Source organism: Danio rerio, chromosome 25 (genome assembly GCF_052040795.2).
Source record: "Danio rerio strain M-AB ecotype USA chromosome 25, GRCz13ab, whole genome shotgun sequence".
NCBI classification, from domain to species: Eukaryota; Metazoa; Chordata; class Actinopteri; order Cypriniformes; family Danionidae; genus Danio; species Danio rerio.
In genome coordinates this window covers 13,992,065-14,010,134 of record NC_141045.1, presented here as the reverse complement: position 1 = coordinate 14,010,134, position 18,070 = coordinate 13,992,065, and the positions used below count along the sequence as shown (strand labels likewise).

The 18,070-nt window shown below is 33.7% G+C and overlaps 1 protein-coding gene across 4 annotated transcripts; it reads left to right on the top strand.

Moving 5' to 3' along the window:
* Positions 1-4,248: 4,248 nt before the first annotated feature.
* On the top strand, positions 4,249-17,514 carry uba2 (ubiquitin-like modifier activating enzyme 2). 4 transcript variants are annotated; one of them, XM_087310609.2, is made up of 17 exons: positions 4,249-4,406; positions 5,630-5,713; positions 5,793-5,863; positions 5,964-6,028; positions 6,109-6,209; positions 6,552-6,673; positions 8,733-8,800; positions 9,375-9,496; positions 9,589-9,688; positions 9,785-9,933; positions 10,094-10,187; positions 11,877-11,989; positions 12,142-12,297; positions 12,400-12,496; positions 14,242-14,347; positions 14,428-14,567; positions 16,816-17,514. In XM_087310609.2, exons 1-17 carry the CDS (start codon positions 4,266-4,268, stop codon positions 17,004-17,006), a joined length of 1,920 nt encoding a protein of 639 aa, XP_087166735.1. In that variant the 5' UTR covers positions 4,249-4,265; the 3' UTR covers positions 17,007-17,514.
* Positions 17,515-18,070: the final 556 nt, after the last annotated feature.

The following is an 18,070-nucleotide window of genomic DNA, read 5'->3' as shown; positions in this document are numbered from 1 at the left end:
GTTCATGCAGCAGTAAGCTTTGTTAATTGCTTATAATGGTTTGAGCTGATTATTATGTGCATTGTTATTGCTATATTATTTGTTATATTGCTAAATGTAAGTGTGGTTTGCACATGACCCCCACACAGTATCTCTTTTCTCTTTACTGCTCAGATGGAGCTTGTTATTTTATTTTATTTTATTTTATTTTATTTTATTTTATTTTATTTTATTTTATTTTATTTATTTTATTTTATTTTATTTATTTTATTTTATTTTATTTTTATTTTATTTATTCATTAATTTTCTTTTCGGCTTAATACCTTTATTAATCAGGGGTCACCACAGCGGAATGAACCACCAACTTATCCAGCATATGTTTTGCACAGTAAATGCCCTTCTAGCTGCAACCCACCACTGGGAAACATCCATACACATTATTATTATTATTATTATTATTATTATTATTATTTAATTATACATTTTTTGAGCAATTACAAGTAATACAATATTGGAATGCAACTCATTTTATAACCTGATACAATGTTATATATTTATTTACTGTATGTGTCTATTTATTTTTACAGTTCATTTTGGGAATTATAAGGGTTTTAGTTCAAATGAATAAACCTAATAATGTAAATAAATAGGTCAATACTTTCATTCAGCTATTAAAATTAGTGCTACGTTTCCATTTTAATTACTACTGAACTATTCTTAAATCATTTCAAATTATATTTATTTGTTATTTGCTCATTTATTTTTATGTATACACATAGCAAATCCAATGCAAGATTTACTATAGAATAATATTATTCATTCTGCTAATTAATAAACACATTGATAATAAAACTTTAAATATAATATAATGAATAATGTATAAACTGACCTGCCGATGTTTATTAATTGCAAAACCATTGATCCATCGTGTCTCTAATAGTTATTTAATTCCATTCATTTAAAAGTTAATAATAAATAGAATTCTGCTAAAAATATATAATTTCTATTATAATTATAATTAAACATTTTAATTATAATTTAATAAAAATGTTAATGTTTGAATATAAATATTTTGTTTTGTTATCTAAAAGAATAGTTCATCTAAAAATGAATATTCTGTCACTATTTACTCATCATCTCCAACACATATTATCAACACAATTTAATATTTAGCAGAATGTGTAAGAAATGAACAAGTGAAGGGTGAGTAAATAATGAAAAAGTCACAGAATCTCCACTTAAAGAGATAGTACAATTAAAAACAAAAACCTACTCAAAAATACTCACTACAAGCAAGTCTTTTTTTGTTTTTTTTGCAGTTATTTCCCCTTACTTTCTATTTAATTATGAGGTTTAAATACTGCACATCAGCAATATTTAAGCACTAAGCTTTGCTGGATTCGCTTATCGGACGGTGGCCACACTTTTTGATGTACCAAAAATATTTCCCACAGTTTTGTCAAAGTGCTTACAATAGGCCTACTATTTTACTATGAAGTATAGGTTATTACAGTTTTTAAAAATAATGCTATGAGAGCATTTAAAAATAATAATTAAATATTATCCATTGTTTAATAAAAAAAGAACAATTAGGAATCTGTTAAAATTTGTTTTTTACTATCAACTGCTACTGTTCCTTCATCTTTAAAAATGGCCTCTATCACTCCAATACTCAAAAAGACCGGGGCTGATACTAATGACCTAAACAATTTTAGGCCAATTGCCAACCTTCCGTTTGTTTCAAAAATACTGGAAAGAACAGTAGCAGCTCAACTTCACTCACATCTGCTTACTAATAACATCTATGAGCACTTTCAATCTGGGTTTCGCCCTAAACACAGCACAGAAACAGCCCTCACTAAGGTTGTAAATGATCTTCTTTTAGCTGCTGATTCTGGTTACCTGTCTATACTTATTCTTTTAGATATTACTGCGGCTTTTGATACTATTAGTCATTCACTATTATTGGAAAGACTGGCTTCTATAGGAATAGCTGACAACGCACTCTGCTGGTTCTCTTCCTATTTAAGTGACAGAAAACAGTTTGTGCAGATAAAGAATAGACGCTCTGATCCTGTTTCAGTCCTTCATGGTGTTCCTCAAGGGTCAGTATTGGGGCCACTTTTATTTATTATTTATATCCTACCTTTAGGTCATATATTTCGTTCTTTTGGCATACATTTTCATTTTTATGCAGACGATACACAAGTTTATATCTCCACAAAACCTACAACATCGCACCCCCCTTCTGACCTTACCAAATGTCTAAATGAGATTAATACATGGATGACTAATAATTTCTTAAAGTTAAATGCCAGTAAAACCGAAGCCCTCTTGGTTGGCTCAAAATCTGTTTTATCCAAAGCTCAATCTTTTACCCTGTTTGTTGATAACTCCCCAGTCAATTTCTCAACCCAAGTGAAAAGTCTTGGGGTTATACTGGATGGCATGCTCTCATTTAGTTCTCAAATTAGTAATATCTCACGTTCTGCCTTTTTTCATTTGCGTAACATTGCAAGACTTCGCCCTTCACTATCTCAACAAAGTACTGAAGTGCTTGTTCATGCTTTGGTTACATCACGGATTGATTACTGTAACTCGCTTCTCTCTGGTATTCCTGATAAACAAATTCATAAACTACAGTTGATTCAGAATTCAGCGGCTAGGATAGTTACCTGCTCGCGTACTTCTGATCACATAACTCCAATTCTCTTTCACCTGCACTGGCTTCCTGTTCACTATCGTATACAATACAAAATCCTCCTCTTAACATACAAAGCTCTTCATAACCTGGCCCCTCACTATCTTTCTGATCTTCTTCAATTGTACACTCCTTCACGCTCACTGAGATCATCTTCTGCTGAACTGTTATCTGTCCCACACTTTAGGATGAAGTCATTTGGAGGCAGGGCTTTTAGTTGTACAGCACCAAAGTTATGGAATTCCCTGCCTTTGCACATTCGCCAGATGGACTCTATTTCCAATTTTAAATCTCAGATAAAGACGTTTTTGTTTAGGATAGCTTTTAATGATTTGCTGGTTTAAATATGCTGATTGTCATTTTTACTGCTTGCATTTTTATGATGTGCTTGTAATCTGCTGTAAGGTGTCCTTGAGTGCTTTGAAAGGCGCCTAAAAATAAAAGGTATTATTATTATTATTATTAAAAACAGTAGCCTATAGGCAAATAAAAACTGGCCAGCTCCTTCAGCTTTCCTCTGTTAGAATTTGTCCGTTTGAATAATAAAAAATTGTGTTTGTTTTAAAGGCCTTCTTCTAACGGTTATTTTTACAATTAATGAGTCAAAAATGGGACAACTGAGCTCACGTATAGGAGCCAAACTCTGGACTTTGTCAGTCAGTACCTGTAACCAATGACTTCTAGGAAAAAAAGCAAATACTATGGAAGCCAATGTTTACAAGTTTCCAGCTTTCTTCAGAATATCGTCTTATGTGTATAAAAGGAATAAAGAAACTCATACAGATTTTAAAGAAGTAAATGTGTGTGAATGATAACAGAATCAAAGTCTCCACTTTAGAAATAGTCCAACCAAAATCGAAAATTTACTCAATATTTACTTTCACCCTCTTGTGGTTTCAAACCTTTATGGGTTTCCTTATTCTGTTGAACACAAAGGAAGACATTTTCCTAAATATTAAAAAACCTGTAACTACTGACTTCCATAGTAGGATAAAATACTGTGGAAGTCAATGTTTACAAGCTTTAGCTCTATTCAGATTATCTTCTTAGGTGCATGTATAAAAAAAAGAATAAAGAAACTTGTAGAGGTTTGGAACAAGTAAAGTTCGTGTAAATGATCAGAATCTCCACTTAAAGAGGTTAGTTCACCCAAAAACGGAAAATGACTCATTATTTACTCTCCCTCGTCTGGTTTCAACCCTATGAGTAAATTCTTTATTCCAGTGAACACAAAAGAAGATATTTGCTAGATATTAAATAAAACTGTAACATAGTACAAATGCTGTGGAAGTCAATGTTTACAAGTTTCCAGCTTTCTTCAGAATATCTTCTTATTTGTTCAAAAGAAACACGTAGAGGTTTGCAACAAGTACAATGTGAGTAAATGATGACAGTTTTCCGTTTTGGGTGAACTATCCCTTTAAACAACACATTTCTGCAGCTCAGCCGAGCCAACAGAGGTCGCCAGTTAAAACCTTATACGACCCTCGCGCTTTTTAGCAGTCTCTGCGCATGCGCACCCACTTCCCTCCCCGCAGGATCAAACCGCTGCTCGTCCGCGCGCCGCCGAAACGCTGAGCCGACAATGGCAGAACTAGTCGGTCCTCTCCGAAAACAGCTCGCTGACTCCCTCTCCTCCTGCCGGGTGCTGGTGGTCGGGGCGGGAGGCATCGGCTGCGAGCTCCTGAAAAACCTGGTGCTCACCGGCTTTAAGAATATTGAGGTGGTAAGTTGGAGGAAGGCGGACTCTCTTTGTGCTGGAGGAATCAGGCCCATCATCGCCGAGTATCAATTATAATAACCTGCAATGAAAACCACAGACTTGGAATGTGTTTATTAATGCATTACACGTTACTTTAAAATTCTTAAAAGCGTAATGCTGTTCATTATCTCATAGTGAACACAGAAATCATGTATTTGTTTGATTTCGCGCCATGTTTTTTCTGTGCTGTAAACATTGAGCACGGTGGCCACACTTCACGCCAAACTGTTGAAGGAAATGTTCCCGGGCCAGTCAAAGATTAAAAACATAACCTCTTTAAGATTTTTTCTTTCCAGTAGATAAATATAACATTTAGTCCTAATAAACAGCGTTTTTTAGTCTCTATTAAAGGTAAAGGCTGACGTGATTAATAGGATTGAGGTAAAGTTGGTTTTATATTCAGACTTTCTTTTTAATAAAGTAACTTTAGTTACAGAAAGTTTTTCTTTGCTAATTTTAAATGGGGAAATAATATTGGCAGTTAATGGCCATCAAAATACAACATTATTCATAGTCAGTTAAATAGTGCTTTGTTTGGAAGTTATTTTCACATGTGATTTTAGACTGAATATTCAAAGTAGCGTGGTAAACAATATATGGACTGTGTCGCAAGTTGTCAATGTGCGATTATAAAACTAACCCAATATTAATAGGGTTGATTTTTAAAGTAGCTTATTTTGAAAATATTATGCTAATTAAACTACTAGGTGCTTAATAAAGTAAAAATGAGGTCCCCTAATAAAATCCTAAAGCAGAAAGTCTTAAATTCAAAGTTATGGTATAATTTTGCTTGCTCATACAAAAAACTGTTCCTCAATTTTCCTGTTTAAAAATCTGAAATCTGTTAGACGATACATTTTTAAAAAAAGATGTGACGTAAAGATGAAGGAAGTTTATGATTTAAACAATATCAACCGTGGCCAAAAAACTATAGTTGCATTGTATATTTTTCAAGACCTCTAGCGAAGGTACAGTCAATCCGATGCAAAGCATTCAAGCATTTTTAAAATGACAATGTGAAAATGTGACAATGGGAAAAGTTTATTAAATTTCAATGTCACACATCCTGTGTGTTTTGGGTAGTCATTAAAAAAACGCATAGTAATATTATTGATTGGCTAGTATGTTTAAACGGTGTCTACTAATGTCTCATAGCGTCTTGGTTTTCTATTTATCCTCTTTTGCAGATTGACCTGGATACCATTGATGTCAGCAACCTCAACAGACAATTTCTGTTTCAGAAGAAACATGTTGGAAAGTCTAAAGCTCAGGTGAATGATACAAACTAACTTCGGCTCATTTGTAATATTCAGAAATGTGCAACAGACCTTTGACGACTGTGCATTTCAGGTTGCCAAGGAGAGCGTGCTTCGGTTTTGTCCATCTGCAAACATCACTGCCTATCACGACAGCATCATGAAGTAAGTGCAGTAACGTTATTGCCAAAAAAAACTTTGTAAATTTGTTTGTTTACTGTGTGAAGCAATAATTTAATAACCTTGATGTTTTTTCTTCTTGCAGCCCAGATTACAATGTGGAGTTCTTCAGGAATTTCCAGCTTGTAATGAATGCTTTGGACAACAGAGGTGTGAATTAGTTTCTGCAAATATTAACGTGAAGGATCATCTTGCTTCAGTATTAAAAGTCTTTTGTCTTATATTTGCAGCGGCCAGAAATCATGTGAACCGAATGTGTCTGGCAGCTGACATTCCCCTTATTGAGAGCGGCACGGCTGGCTATCTGGGACAAGTCACGGTTATCAAGAAGGCAAGGCTCTTTTATTAAAGGGATAGTTTACCTAAAATCAATTTTTACTCACCCACATTTTCTGCTAAACACAGAACATATTTCGAGGAATTTTGGCAATCAAATAGTATCATTTTCATTGTAGAAAAAAAAATGACTATGGAAGTCGATTGGGACCAACAATAGTTTGGTTAATGGTATTAAACTTTTCTTTTTTTTCTATTATAATAAGAAAAAGGTTGGATCAAAGTGAAGAGTGAGTAAATGATGATGTTTTTAATTTTTAGGTAAACTGTCGCTTGGGTGAATTGATCTCAATGTCATTCTCTTGGCTTTAATATTTTGTGCATTTCCCAACTTCAGGGTCAGACAGAATGCTACGAGTGCCAGCCTAAACCAACACAGAAAACCTTCCCAGGTTGCACCATTCGCAACACGCCCTCAGAACCCATCCACTGCATTGTGTGGGCTAAATATCTCTTCAAGTAAGTTCACAATCACATCTGTCTTGTCTCGGCATAAAACTAAACTAATATTGTTCTTGAAGTACAATGTTTCTGAATCCCATTTGTAAAATTAGTTATTAGATGAGCCAGACAGAATCTGCGGATGTTTTTTTTTTTTTTTTTTTTTTTTTTTTTTTTGTGATTTCTGTGCAAAATGTTGTAACAAAATCTGTATTTATGCTGAATTATTTTGGGAATATCATAACCAAAAACATAATACAATGGTCCCTCATTATTTATGGGAGGTACATTCTAAAAATAATGTGCAATAGGTGAAATCCGCAAAGTAGTCTGCTTTATTTGTTACAATTAGTATAGGTGTTTTACGGCTGTAAAACCCCTTTACTAGACACTTTATACACTTTTCTCAAACAGGCGTTAACATGTTAACACTTTTTTTCTCTTGATTTAACTCTCTCAAATTCAAACTTTAGTAGAAAATTAAGTGCAGTATTATAGAATGAAACCAAAGTTCAAAACCATTTTATCTTCATTTATTTATTACGTAATGGCGCCCTACAGCCGTGAAACTTCTACATTACTTTAGCATGTCTACAAGTTAAACCTTTTTGTGCGATTATTACCATTTTTCTTTGCCTTTTGGGTGCTACCGCAGGTGCCTATGACTGCAGAATGTTTCGTCAAAATTGTGGGGAGAAAACTTGCAAATGTACCTTACAGCACTTCAGAATCACACTGCTAGCCATCAAAGATTCATGTAAATTTGGCAAGCAGAACACATTCTGCACTGTACAGGAGACACGGCATGAGGAGATTGATTGACAATGGTGTACAGCCAGTCAGGATACAGAACACAATGCGCTAATCAGGACACAGAAAACAATGCTCTCTAGAAATAAAGCATGTCAAATTGCTTGAAATAAATCTGCAAAACTGCGAGGTGAAGTGAACCATCTTATATGAAATGAAAAATAACACATTTTAACTTATTTAATGGTAACAATGCAAATCCAATTAGATCCACTCATTTGGCAAACAAAGCAAGTCTCTCATAGAATATATATCTACTAAAAGACAAATAATAAATAATATTACTTTACAAATTGTATTGTAAATAAATCAGCTAATCATTTGCATATTAGTCAATAATATTACTGAAATTAAAAACTGAAGAATATAAATTTACATAAGAAAATAAATAGACTTAATGTTTGACTAAAAATCTGTGCATTTCTGCGCGCACTTATTGCGTGTGGGACTAGTTATTAGTAATAAAAAAGCATGATAAATATGATTGACTTTGATAGTTTAATGTGTACGCCATCATGTGCGCTCGTTATATTCATTATAAATTTACTGCTCAAACTGATTAGAATCTTACATTAACAACACATGGCAACGACACTCAAACATATTTACAATGATAAGGAACATAGCTACTTACTGAGTCATTAACGTACAGCAATACCACACAAGAAAAGGATGGACCTTGAAGGAACAAACATTGTTGGGAAAGATCCATTATGATAGACTTAACAGTCTGAACAAGTTTGAATTACGCATGCGCGTTTCAGGCAGTTCTGTAAAGTTACGTTGTGTATCGGCTTAAAGATATCGGCCTAATTTTGATATTGGGCTAAATGTTATGGTCGCCAATATATTGTGCAGCTAGATTAATTAAAGCTATAAATTCATAATGCAATTACTAATTAATATTTGACATTTAATTAAGTTTAATTGAAAAGCCACTAAAACAAATGATATTTGGAACATTCATTTTTCTGGCAAAATAAAGATTTATGGTTTAATGTAAAGCATGGATGAACAATTTTATTAAACTGTTAATTTTTATTTGAGAAGTAAATTCTAGTTTGCATCAATAATATCTTTCATGTTAAACCAAACTTGTTGAGACTTGTAGTTAAGACTCTGTTTGTATCTGGTGATGGTTTTAATAAATTAATTGGTGTATAAATATCAGTTTTGTGGAATTTTAGCTAATTTTGCTATTGTCTTCTTTTTCTTGTCTATTGTCCTCTTTTTTTATCTTTTTCATGTCATTCAATTGCCAATATAGTCAGCTGTTTGGTGAGGAGGATGCAGATCAGGAAGTATCGCCTGACACTGCTGACCCTGAAGCCGCCTGTAAGTAGCCAGACATTTACAACAAACTTTGTGATAATTTAGGTGTTTTCTTTTTTTACAAGTAAATGTAGTATTGCATAAACAATTAGCAAATATATGCATCTAGGTGTTTCCATCCAGCATTTGTGATATCTTTTGTGACAATCATAATTATATACATTGTGTCTGCAGTGTCTTTAATTTCAAAAACAATTTTAGGCCTTAAAGTCTTAAATTTGCTGAAATATTGTGTTGTAGGTCCTAAATAATTTTAAACGGGTCTTAACTTTTTTCTGTCCATGTAAATTTACCCACTCGGGCCAACACACATCCAATCACCAACAATCCATGTCCTATTTACCAATATGGTTTAATTATCTTCCTCACAATAACGTTTGTTTATAATGTTTTTTAATGTTAAAAATCCTTAGTGTTTAGCCCTTTGTATATCTGAAATTTCATTCATATTTAAAAAGCTTTTATATTGGACTTGATGTGACCTGCAGAAACCCTGTATATTCCAAACATGCAACTTACATTGGTTTTTAATGGGCCTGTTTGATTAAAGGATGTTTTTTTTTTTTTATTACCTTAGGGAATCCTGCAGATGCAGCAGCTCGAGCCACAGCATCCGATCAGGATGGAGACATCAAACGAGTGTCCACTAAAGAGTGGGCTCGTTCCACAGGCTACGACCCTATCAAACTCTTCAACAAGGTGTCAGCTTTGTCACAAACCTCACCTTACGTTAGTCTTTACTTGTTTTTTTTTTTTTTTTGTCTGAAAGTAATTTATATATTTCCTTGCAGCTTTTTAAAGATGACATAATGTATCTGCTGACCATGGATAAGCTTTGGAAAAAAAGAAAAGCCCCGTTACCACTAGAATGGGAAGAAATCAACCAGCTTGGTGGGTATTTTGTTCTTACATGGCTATCAACAGTTATTTAAACAAATGTAATTGTATGTTAAAAAATGCATATTAAGTAAGTCTTTTTAAAAGCAGGTTCTCAGGAGCAGGTAATTGGCTCAGGGCTGAAGGACCAGCAGGTTTTGGGAGTTCAGGGTTATGCTCAACTCTTCCAGCATAGTGTAGAAACTCTACGATCTCAGCTGAAAGAGAAGGGTGACGGTGCAGAGCTCGTCTGGGACAAGGTGAGATTTAAACAGCTTTTTTTCATAAGCTAACAGTATATACCAGTTTGGCTATCAGTCAAAATGTCTATATACCTAACCAAAATATGAGAGGTGCAGTTGTCGTTTTTAATGTGAATAAAACATTTAGATGTTTTTTTATGTGTGCTGCTGTTTTCAGGACGATCCTCCAGCCATGGACTTTGTTACAGCAGCTTCAAACTTGCGTATGAATGTATTCAGCATGAACATGAAAAGCCGCTTTGATGTCAAATGTAGGTGTATGGTTGATTTACATTTTTTAAAAACGCTTTAATAACTCGAGCTTAAGTAAGTGCGTTATTGCTTTATCGAAGGAGACACTGACTTTTGACTATGAAATTAATACCAGTACATAGGGATGGGTACCGAAACTCTGTACTTTATCGGTATTGGTGCTACATTATAAAAGACTGAAGTATTGATGAGCTCTGACGTTAACGGTTCTGCTATCTGTACCGTAGAATTATTGCTGAATAAACATTACTTAAAGTAGCATAATTTAACTGACCAACTTTTTTCTAATTTGCGATATTTGATATTTGTCTGCACAGTTGGCAATCTCTCATGAGAAATGCTTGTGTTTCCGGCGAGTGCATTAAGTATAAAAAATGCACAGTTCTCCGCTTAGCACAAACCTCCACCGAGTGCACACACACAACTTGTAAGCTTGCGGAGTGAACCAAACGGGTTGTATTTCCCAAGTGGACAGCAACAATGGCCATTGAAACAAACGCAACAAGTTTTTTTTATTGTATTAGTGAAAACGCAAGCAATCTGGCAAAGTAAAAGTATCTTTTAAAAGTGCATTAACTGCAGAAAGACAAATGAAACATTTTTGATTGCCTAGCTAATAACGGTAACATTACATCATCCACATCATTATGCCAGCAGTCAATCACTTAAATGAGGATAATATTAATAGTTAAATAAATGCACACATTCAGTTACAATGAAAGTGATTTTTATCTGCAGTAGCCTAAATAAATCTTAAAACATTAAAAATGCTTTTAAATTACTGTATTTACAAATATAGCCTAATAATAAACTGCTTAAGAATTTTTAAACTTATTTTTTACATGGAAAGATGCAACAAAACTGTTAAAGACAGATAATTCACAAAACACATATATATATATATGTGAATGCGTTAATGACAAATCATTAACATGATCTCATTTACCTGCATTTTGCAATTCAAAGAGGGTATTTTTAACTGCAGGGAGCACAATAAACTAAAAAGTCCCGACTTCTGCCAGAAAAGGCAAACATGTTGATTTTTCTCCAGAAGAATGTTTAAAAATTTAGTCATTTTCCCCCAAACCATTGTACATTCTTTTACAGGAAAAAATTTATTATATACAGAATAAATTTATTTGTTTTACAATTATTGCTTTCGTTTTGTTATACATTAAAAACGTAGTAATAAAATAGTGTTGTTAATTCTGTTAAAAAAATCTTCCTTAAAAAAACACTACAAGAAGTGATAAGAAAACCGTAAAGTGATAAAGTACCTAACTGATAAGTAGTGTCGATAAAAGTAGTAATACAGTTAAAACCTTAATGATACCCATTCCTACCAGTATATTATTGAAAAATGGTGAATGTATAAACAACAAATTGTCTTAAGTGAATCCATTTCTAAATGAAAGAAATAATTACCATTTTGAAAATGAACATGACCAGTTTGTACATACAAGAATATACATACACCACATACAATGTAGAATTGGCCACTCAAGACTTATACATTCATATTAAGTAAAAGTGGAAGAAAAACACATTTGTAGCTTGTGTAAGAATCTATTGTGGCATTAAAACAAATTATAGTGGCATTAAAACAAATTAATAACAATTGAATGCTTCAACTAAAATAATTTTGTGATTTTTAATGTGGCTTTAACCCATGCTGTTTTCTCATCTAGCCATGGCAGGCAACATCATTCCAGCTATAGCCACCACTAACGCCGTCATTGCCGGTCTCATTGTTCTGGAAGCACTGAAGATTCTCAACTCAGACTTTGAACAGTGTCGCACGGTGAGCTTGATCTTCTGCTTCTACAGTTCATGATCAAAACTGAATTGCATCATGTGCTCTCTAATCTAACACATCTTCAATTTTCTTTTTCTAGCTTGGTTATCAGTGGCTTTGGTCATTCTGACCTTTGAATAATTTGTGTTTTTCTTTAGATCTTCCTAAACAAACAGCCAAACCCCAGGAAAAAGCTGCTCGTCCCGTGTGCGCTGGACCCTCCAAATGCCAGCTGTTATGTTTGTGCCAGCAAACCCGAGGTCACAGTAAAGCTTAACGTGCACAAGACCATGGTGCAAGCTCTTCAGGACAAGGTACCAACAATTGCGTCAATCCCATGTTTAAAGAGGGTGACCTATATTTGGTTTGGATTGGGAGGTTGAAATGTTTATTTGTGGTGGGATTTTTTTTTCCAGATACTGAAGGAGAAGTTTGGCATGGTGGCACCAGATGTGCAGATTGAGGACGGAAAGGGAACGATCCTCATCTCTTCAGAGGAAGGAGAGACTGAAGGTGTGAACTGAGTCAGCCTCTAGAGGGCATCTTTCTATACCGTAACACAGTGCTTCTCAAACTATTTACCACCTCAGGAAATATTTGTCTCTCCAGGTACTTTCATAATGACCAGCAGTAAAATAAAGTAGCGTAGTAGGCCTAATTATTCAGCTACTGCACAGTTCAAAAACTAGACTTAACCTTTTCAACCTCCGTGAGTTGTAAATACTCCAGCTGACCCTCCTGTGGGAGGTTTTTTACTTGGAATCCATTGCATTCTAAAGTTCTCATGGTGATGTGTCGAGATTATCACGTGACCCACCAGCCCCAGGGATCTATGTTTATATGGTATTTTGTTTCGTTTTGCCCTTTTCTGTAAATATTGACAAATGTTCTAATTATATTGTGAAATTTCTGATACTCAGATTCTTAAATATGTAATAGAACATATATTTTGTCTTTTAAACAGCTTAATAATGATTGTAATATTTGTTATATGACGGGTAATGGGTGCTGCCTTTTGTTGCTAAAAAGGGATACAGCTGCGATTGCAAGTTAATGAAGCAATTATATTATTTAATTTTTATTTTATTCGCGTCTAACCCTACCTCAACCCTAAACTCAACCCTCAGGGTAATGTAAAAATATTTGTTGTAGTGTCACAAAAATTAAACTACATAACCGTATCCCATTTAGAGTTTACCTGCAGCGGTACTCATGAATCATCTGTGTGATTGTATGCATGGAAAGGTTAATACAGATATTTATTGTCAGCCACTGCTGTAGCAAATCCGCAAAGCTTGTTTTTTTTTTTTTATGTTTTATTTATGATACATTATTTTGTTGTTTTGTACCAAATACATTCGACAATTTAGTTTGTATAGGGTACTAATCAATGCAAGTGCCTGCTTTCATTTCGAATACCTTTTGTGAAATTTTTTTTTTTTACTATTAAAAAATGTGACTTTTCTTTCAGTTTTACACAATTGAGGAAAATAAAAAAAAAACATATTGTGACCTGTATTTAGCCCTGTCATGATATCTTATATATATATATCAATAAATGATTTTAAGACCATTTTGATATTTTATTCTTAAGAATATTTCATTTATAGTCCTTTAATAATTAGGCATTGGAATCAGAATGTGAAAATGGATGTCCTAAACAAATAAATATTAATATTAAATTTTCACAGTAACGTCCAAGGTAAAAAAAAAATTTAAAAATTAGAAAAAAAGTATCTATTTTCAGTCATCAGACACATGAAAATATACTATAGTAATTTATAGTAAATACTATAGTGTTTTTTTATCCATACTGACTCTGTTGCAAAGTCAGCTAAAATGTGGTTAGAACTGTTTTTTTATGTACAGGTGACGTATGTTGCATCACCAAACATTATTGAGGACATGTCTACGTGTTGTACGAAAAATTGGTATATTGATTGTGACAGACCAACCTGTACTTAATAAAACATGAGATTGAATGATCATACTAAATTTTATGATGTTTAAAATGATTTAAAGCTTCCTAGTTTCCCTTGTAGTTTAAGTTATAATGGCGAAACAACATTTTAAATAACATAATTTGCTATTATTGTATGTTGAAGCAGCATTACAATATTACTGACAAGATACTTTGTTTTTAAAACTATTCTTGCACTAAATAATAACTAAAATTAGATGCAACAATGTTATAATATTATTAGTTTGTAAAATTTTTCATTTGATGCTAACACTCTTTTCGTCTTTGACCCTTATAGCAAACAATAACAAGTTTTTGTCTGACTTTGGGATTCGGAATGGGAGCCGTCTTCAAGCTGACGACTTCCTACAGGATTACACTCTTCTGGTCAATGTAATTCACAGGTTGGTGTGTGTTTTTATTCAGCTAATGGATAATATACATTGCCTTTTCACACTTAAAATGAACCTGGCATTAATTACAGTGAGGAGTTGGAAAAGGATGTTGAGTTTGAAGTAGTCGGTGATGCCCCGGATAAAGCGCCTGCTCCAAGTGCCCCAGAAGAAGGGAAAAACATTGCCAATGGGAATAAAGATTCTGCCCAGCCATCTACCTCATCAAAAGGTAAGAACAAAATATTGCTTGTTAAAAGGAATAGTTTACACACAAAAGAAATAAAATGTTAGTCCAAACCTGCATGTTAAATTGTTAAAAGTCAGTCTATAAACGATTATGATGTAATGTAGTTTTTAGTCTTACATGAACATGATTCTCATGTAAGCGTCATCTATTTTAGAATTTAAAAGGTTTCTATAGATTTTATTAAATTAATATATAAAAAAAATAAGTACACAGTACTCATGGACTGCTTTTTAAATCCTCATTTTGGATTACATTGAAAATAGCATATAAACTACATTCTTAGAATGACGTACTTTTTTTTTTTTTTTTTTTTTAAGTTTGCACAAATTATATATATATATATATATAATATAAATATATAAATAAAACAACAGTTCAGAGCACAACTACACTCTCTGGCCACTTTATTAGGTACATCTTACTATTACTGGGTTGGACCCCTTTTGCCTACAGAACTGCCTTAATGGTGTAGATTCAACAAGGTACTAGAAATAGCCCTCAAAGATTTTGGTCCATATTGGTACATGATAGCATTCCACAGTTGCTGCAGATTTGTCAGCTGCACATCCATGATGCGAATCTCCTGTTCCACCACATCCCAAAGTAGAGCTACACGATTCTGGCTAAAATGAGAATCACATTTTTTTTTTTTTTCCCTAAAAAGATCATAATTTTCTAACAATTCTGTATATGTAAAATTAGGGTTAATATGAGTGGGCTAATATTATTGTTATTTCTCAAGCATATTGTAAAACAAAAATAATATTATGTGTAGGTCTGCTGTTGGTTAAAAATACTACATTTTGTATAGACTTTAAATTTGTCCTGGTCATTAACAGTAAAGTGATGACATTAGAATACAACTATTCATAATTCTGATGTTGAATTATTATGTTTGAGACATATGCTTGTTATTTGTCATTGACATTATTAGACCAATTCTTTCACTGGTAAAATAAAACATTTATCAATATCAGATTCCCTCTTGCATTATGTTCAACATTATATAGGCTAGAGTACACATACTGACACTCATTTCGACCCAGTCTGTCTATTCTCCTCTATCCTCTGGCATCAACAAGGCATTTGTGCCCACAGAACAGCCGCTTACTGAATATTTTCTCTTTTTTCAGACAATTGTCTGTAAAATCTAGAAAAGGTTGTTCATGAAAATACCAGTAGATCAACAGTTTCAGAAATACTCTGACCAGCCCGTCTTGCACCAACAACCATGCCACCTTCAAAGTCGCTTAAATCACCTTTTTTCCCCATTTTGATGCTCTGTTTGAACTGCAGCAAATCGACTTGACCATGTTTACATGCCTAAATGCATTAAAAAACTGCTGCTGCCATGTGGTTAACTGATTAGAAATTTGCAATAATAAGCTGTTGGACTGGTGTACCTAATAAAGTGGCGCCTACCTAATCAAGTTTTTCTACAAAGATGTAGAAAAAACATTATCATAGGGATCAGTTTAAAATTTATTTGTATTTTATTCTCAGACAATAAACAATAAAACACTGACAGCCTGTCATAATCCATCGAAATATAAAAAGGCCTTGTACAATTTAAATCTACAGACAACATTTTGGAGAATTTCTGTTTAAGCTATTTTTTTAAAGGTTATTTAAAGATGACGTTTTGTAAAAGGTTATACCATGGAAAATGATTATTAAAAAATACATAGACGTTATAAAAGCCAGGCTAGCGAATTAAAGTTTAAAAATTAAGTAGCTCAAGCTGCTGGTGCTTGTTTTAGCCCTCTGTGAAGAAAGGCAAAAGCATATGCAAGCAATCATACAGTAATAGTGTTACTGTAAAATGATTTGACTTTTAAATATTACTGAGGTTGCAAACAAAAACAACCTGTAATAAATATGGAATGATTTTTTTTTCCAAGATGAAAATGCTGTGAAAATACCATCAGCACTTTTTGCCTCTTAAAAATGCTGAGGTGAAAATCATTTGTTTTTATTCCACCACTACACTGATTGTGATAGCTAAATTAACTGTTTTAGATTACACAAGTTGGATTCACTTAACGTATGTGCTAGTAACACACTGAGAATATCTGTTAGTTACAAGGGAGGTAATGCTAAATGAAAAGCTTAACTACAAAATAAACTGATCGTTATGTTTCCTAAATGTGGATGCAAGTGTATTGTTTTATCTATTGCTCTTGGTGTAAACAGGCCTTAACACACTTTATTTTTTCCCCATTTCCAGCAGCTGTAGAGGACGACGATGTCCTTCTCGTAGACTCTGATGAAGAGCCGTCATCAAGCACCATGGACACAGAGTCCAGTAACCGCAAGAGGAAACATCATGATGCTGAAACAGACGATGCTTCATCTAAGCGCAAACGCCTGGACCAGCAGCCGGCCGATGATGATGATGAAGACATCATCGCTCTAGACTAGTCTTTGACAAGATTTCACCTGCCTACAATACAGGATTTTCCTCCAGTTCAATTTTTTGTACGGTTTCTCTTACCAAACATGTAAATATATCTGTACAATATGGTTCAAGCTCAATGGATGTCGTCTTTTCCTTTCTATATTTTTTTTGGGAACAGAAAACAGCTGAGATATGAACTTACCTCGGTTAGCTTTTCCTCGGATGGACAAAACAGCTTTTCAACTCAGTATTTTTTACAATGTATGTCCTCGTATTTTGCAGTGTTTTAGAAAATCTGACAAAAGTGCTGATGGTATTTTCAATGCATTTTCATCTTGGAAAAACCATATTCCATATTTATTACAGGTTGTTTTTGTTGCCAACCTCAGTAACATTTCAAAGTAAAATCATTTTACGGTAACACTATTACTGTATGATGGATTGCTTATCTTGTTGCATTGCTTCAGCATCACAATGAAAAATATTGTGACCATTTTCTTTTTTTTTTTTTAAATACACAAGACAACCGTTTATGCCGTTGTTTCATTATTTAAGTGCAGTATAAATCAGCTCATGCCTCATTTACTGAGCAAACTGAGCAGCAGAGCGAATACCACTTAATCTGTATTTACCACAGAAACGTGTTCATGTAAGTACAACGTCCTAATTACATGTTGTTTACATTAGAATGCTTGACGTAAGAACATTCTGTTTTCACTTGTTATTACTCACGTACATTTCAGAGTCCACCGTTCACGTGGTTTCTGTCGTCAGCGGAGTTCATCCAAGATGCGTCGTGACACGTTTACCTTTTCCCTAGTTGGCAGGATTTACGTTTTCACAGGCAGTTTTTGAGGCGATGGTCAACTGATTGTTTGCTTTGGTCTAGACATTTCTTTGCTGCTTGACGTAACTATAAAGTGTTTTTCTATAGAAAATGTAAATAACACGATAAACTGTCTGCAGTACGTTACGAGTTGTAATTTTGTAATATTCGTTATGCCAACAAATTCCTTCGACGCGACCGTTTAATGCGCATTATTACTGAGTATTAATAGCAATCGATATTGTCATGGTCTTGGATGCC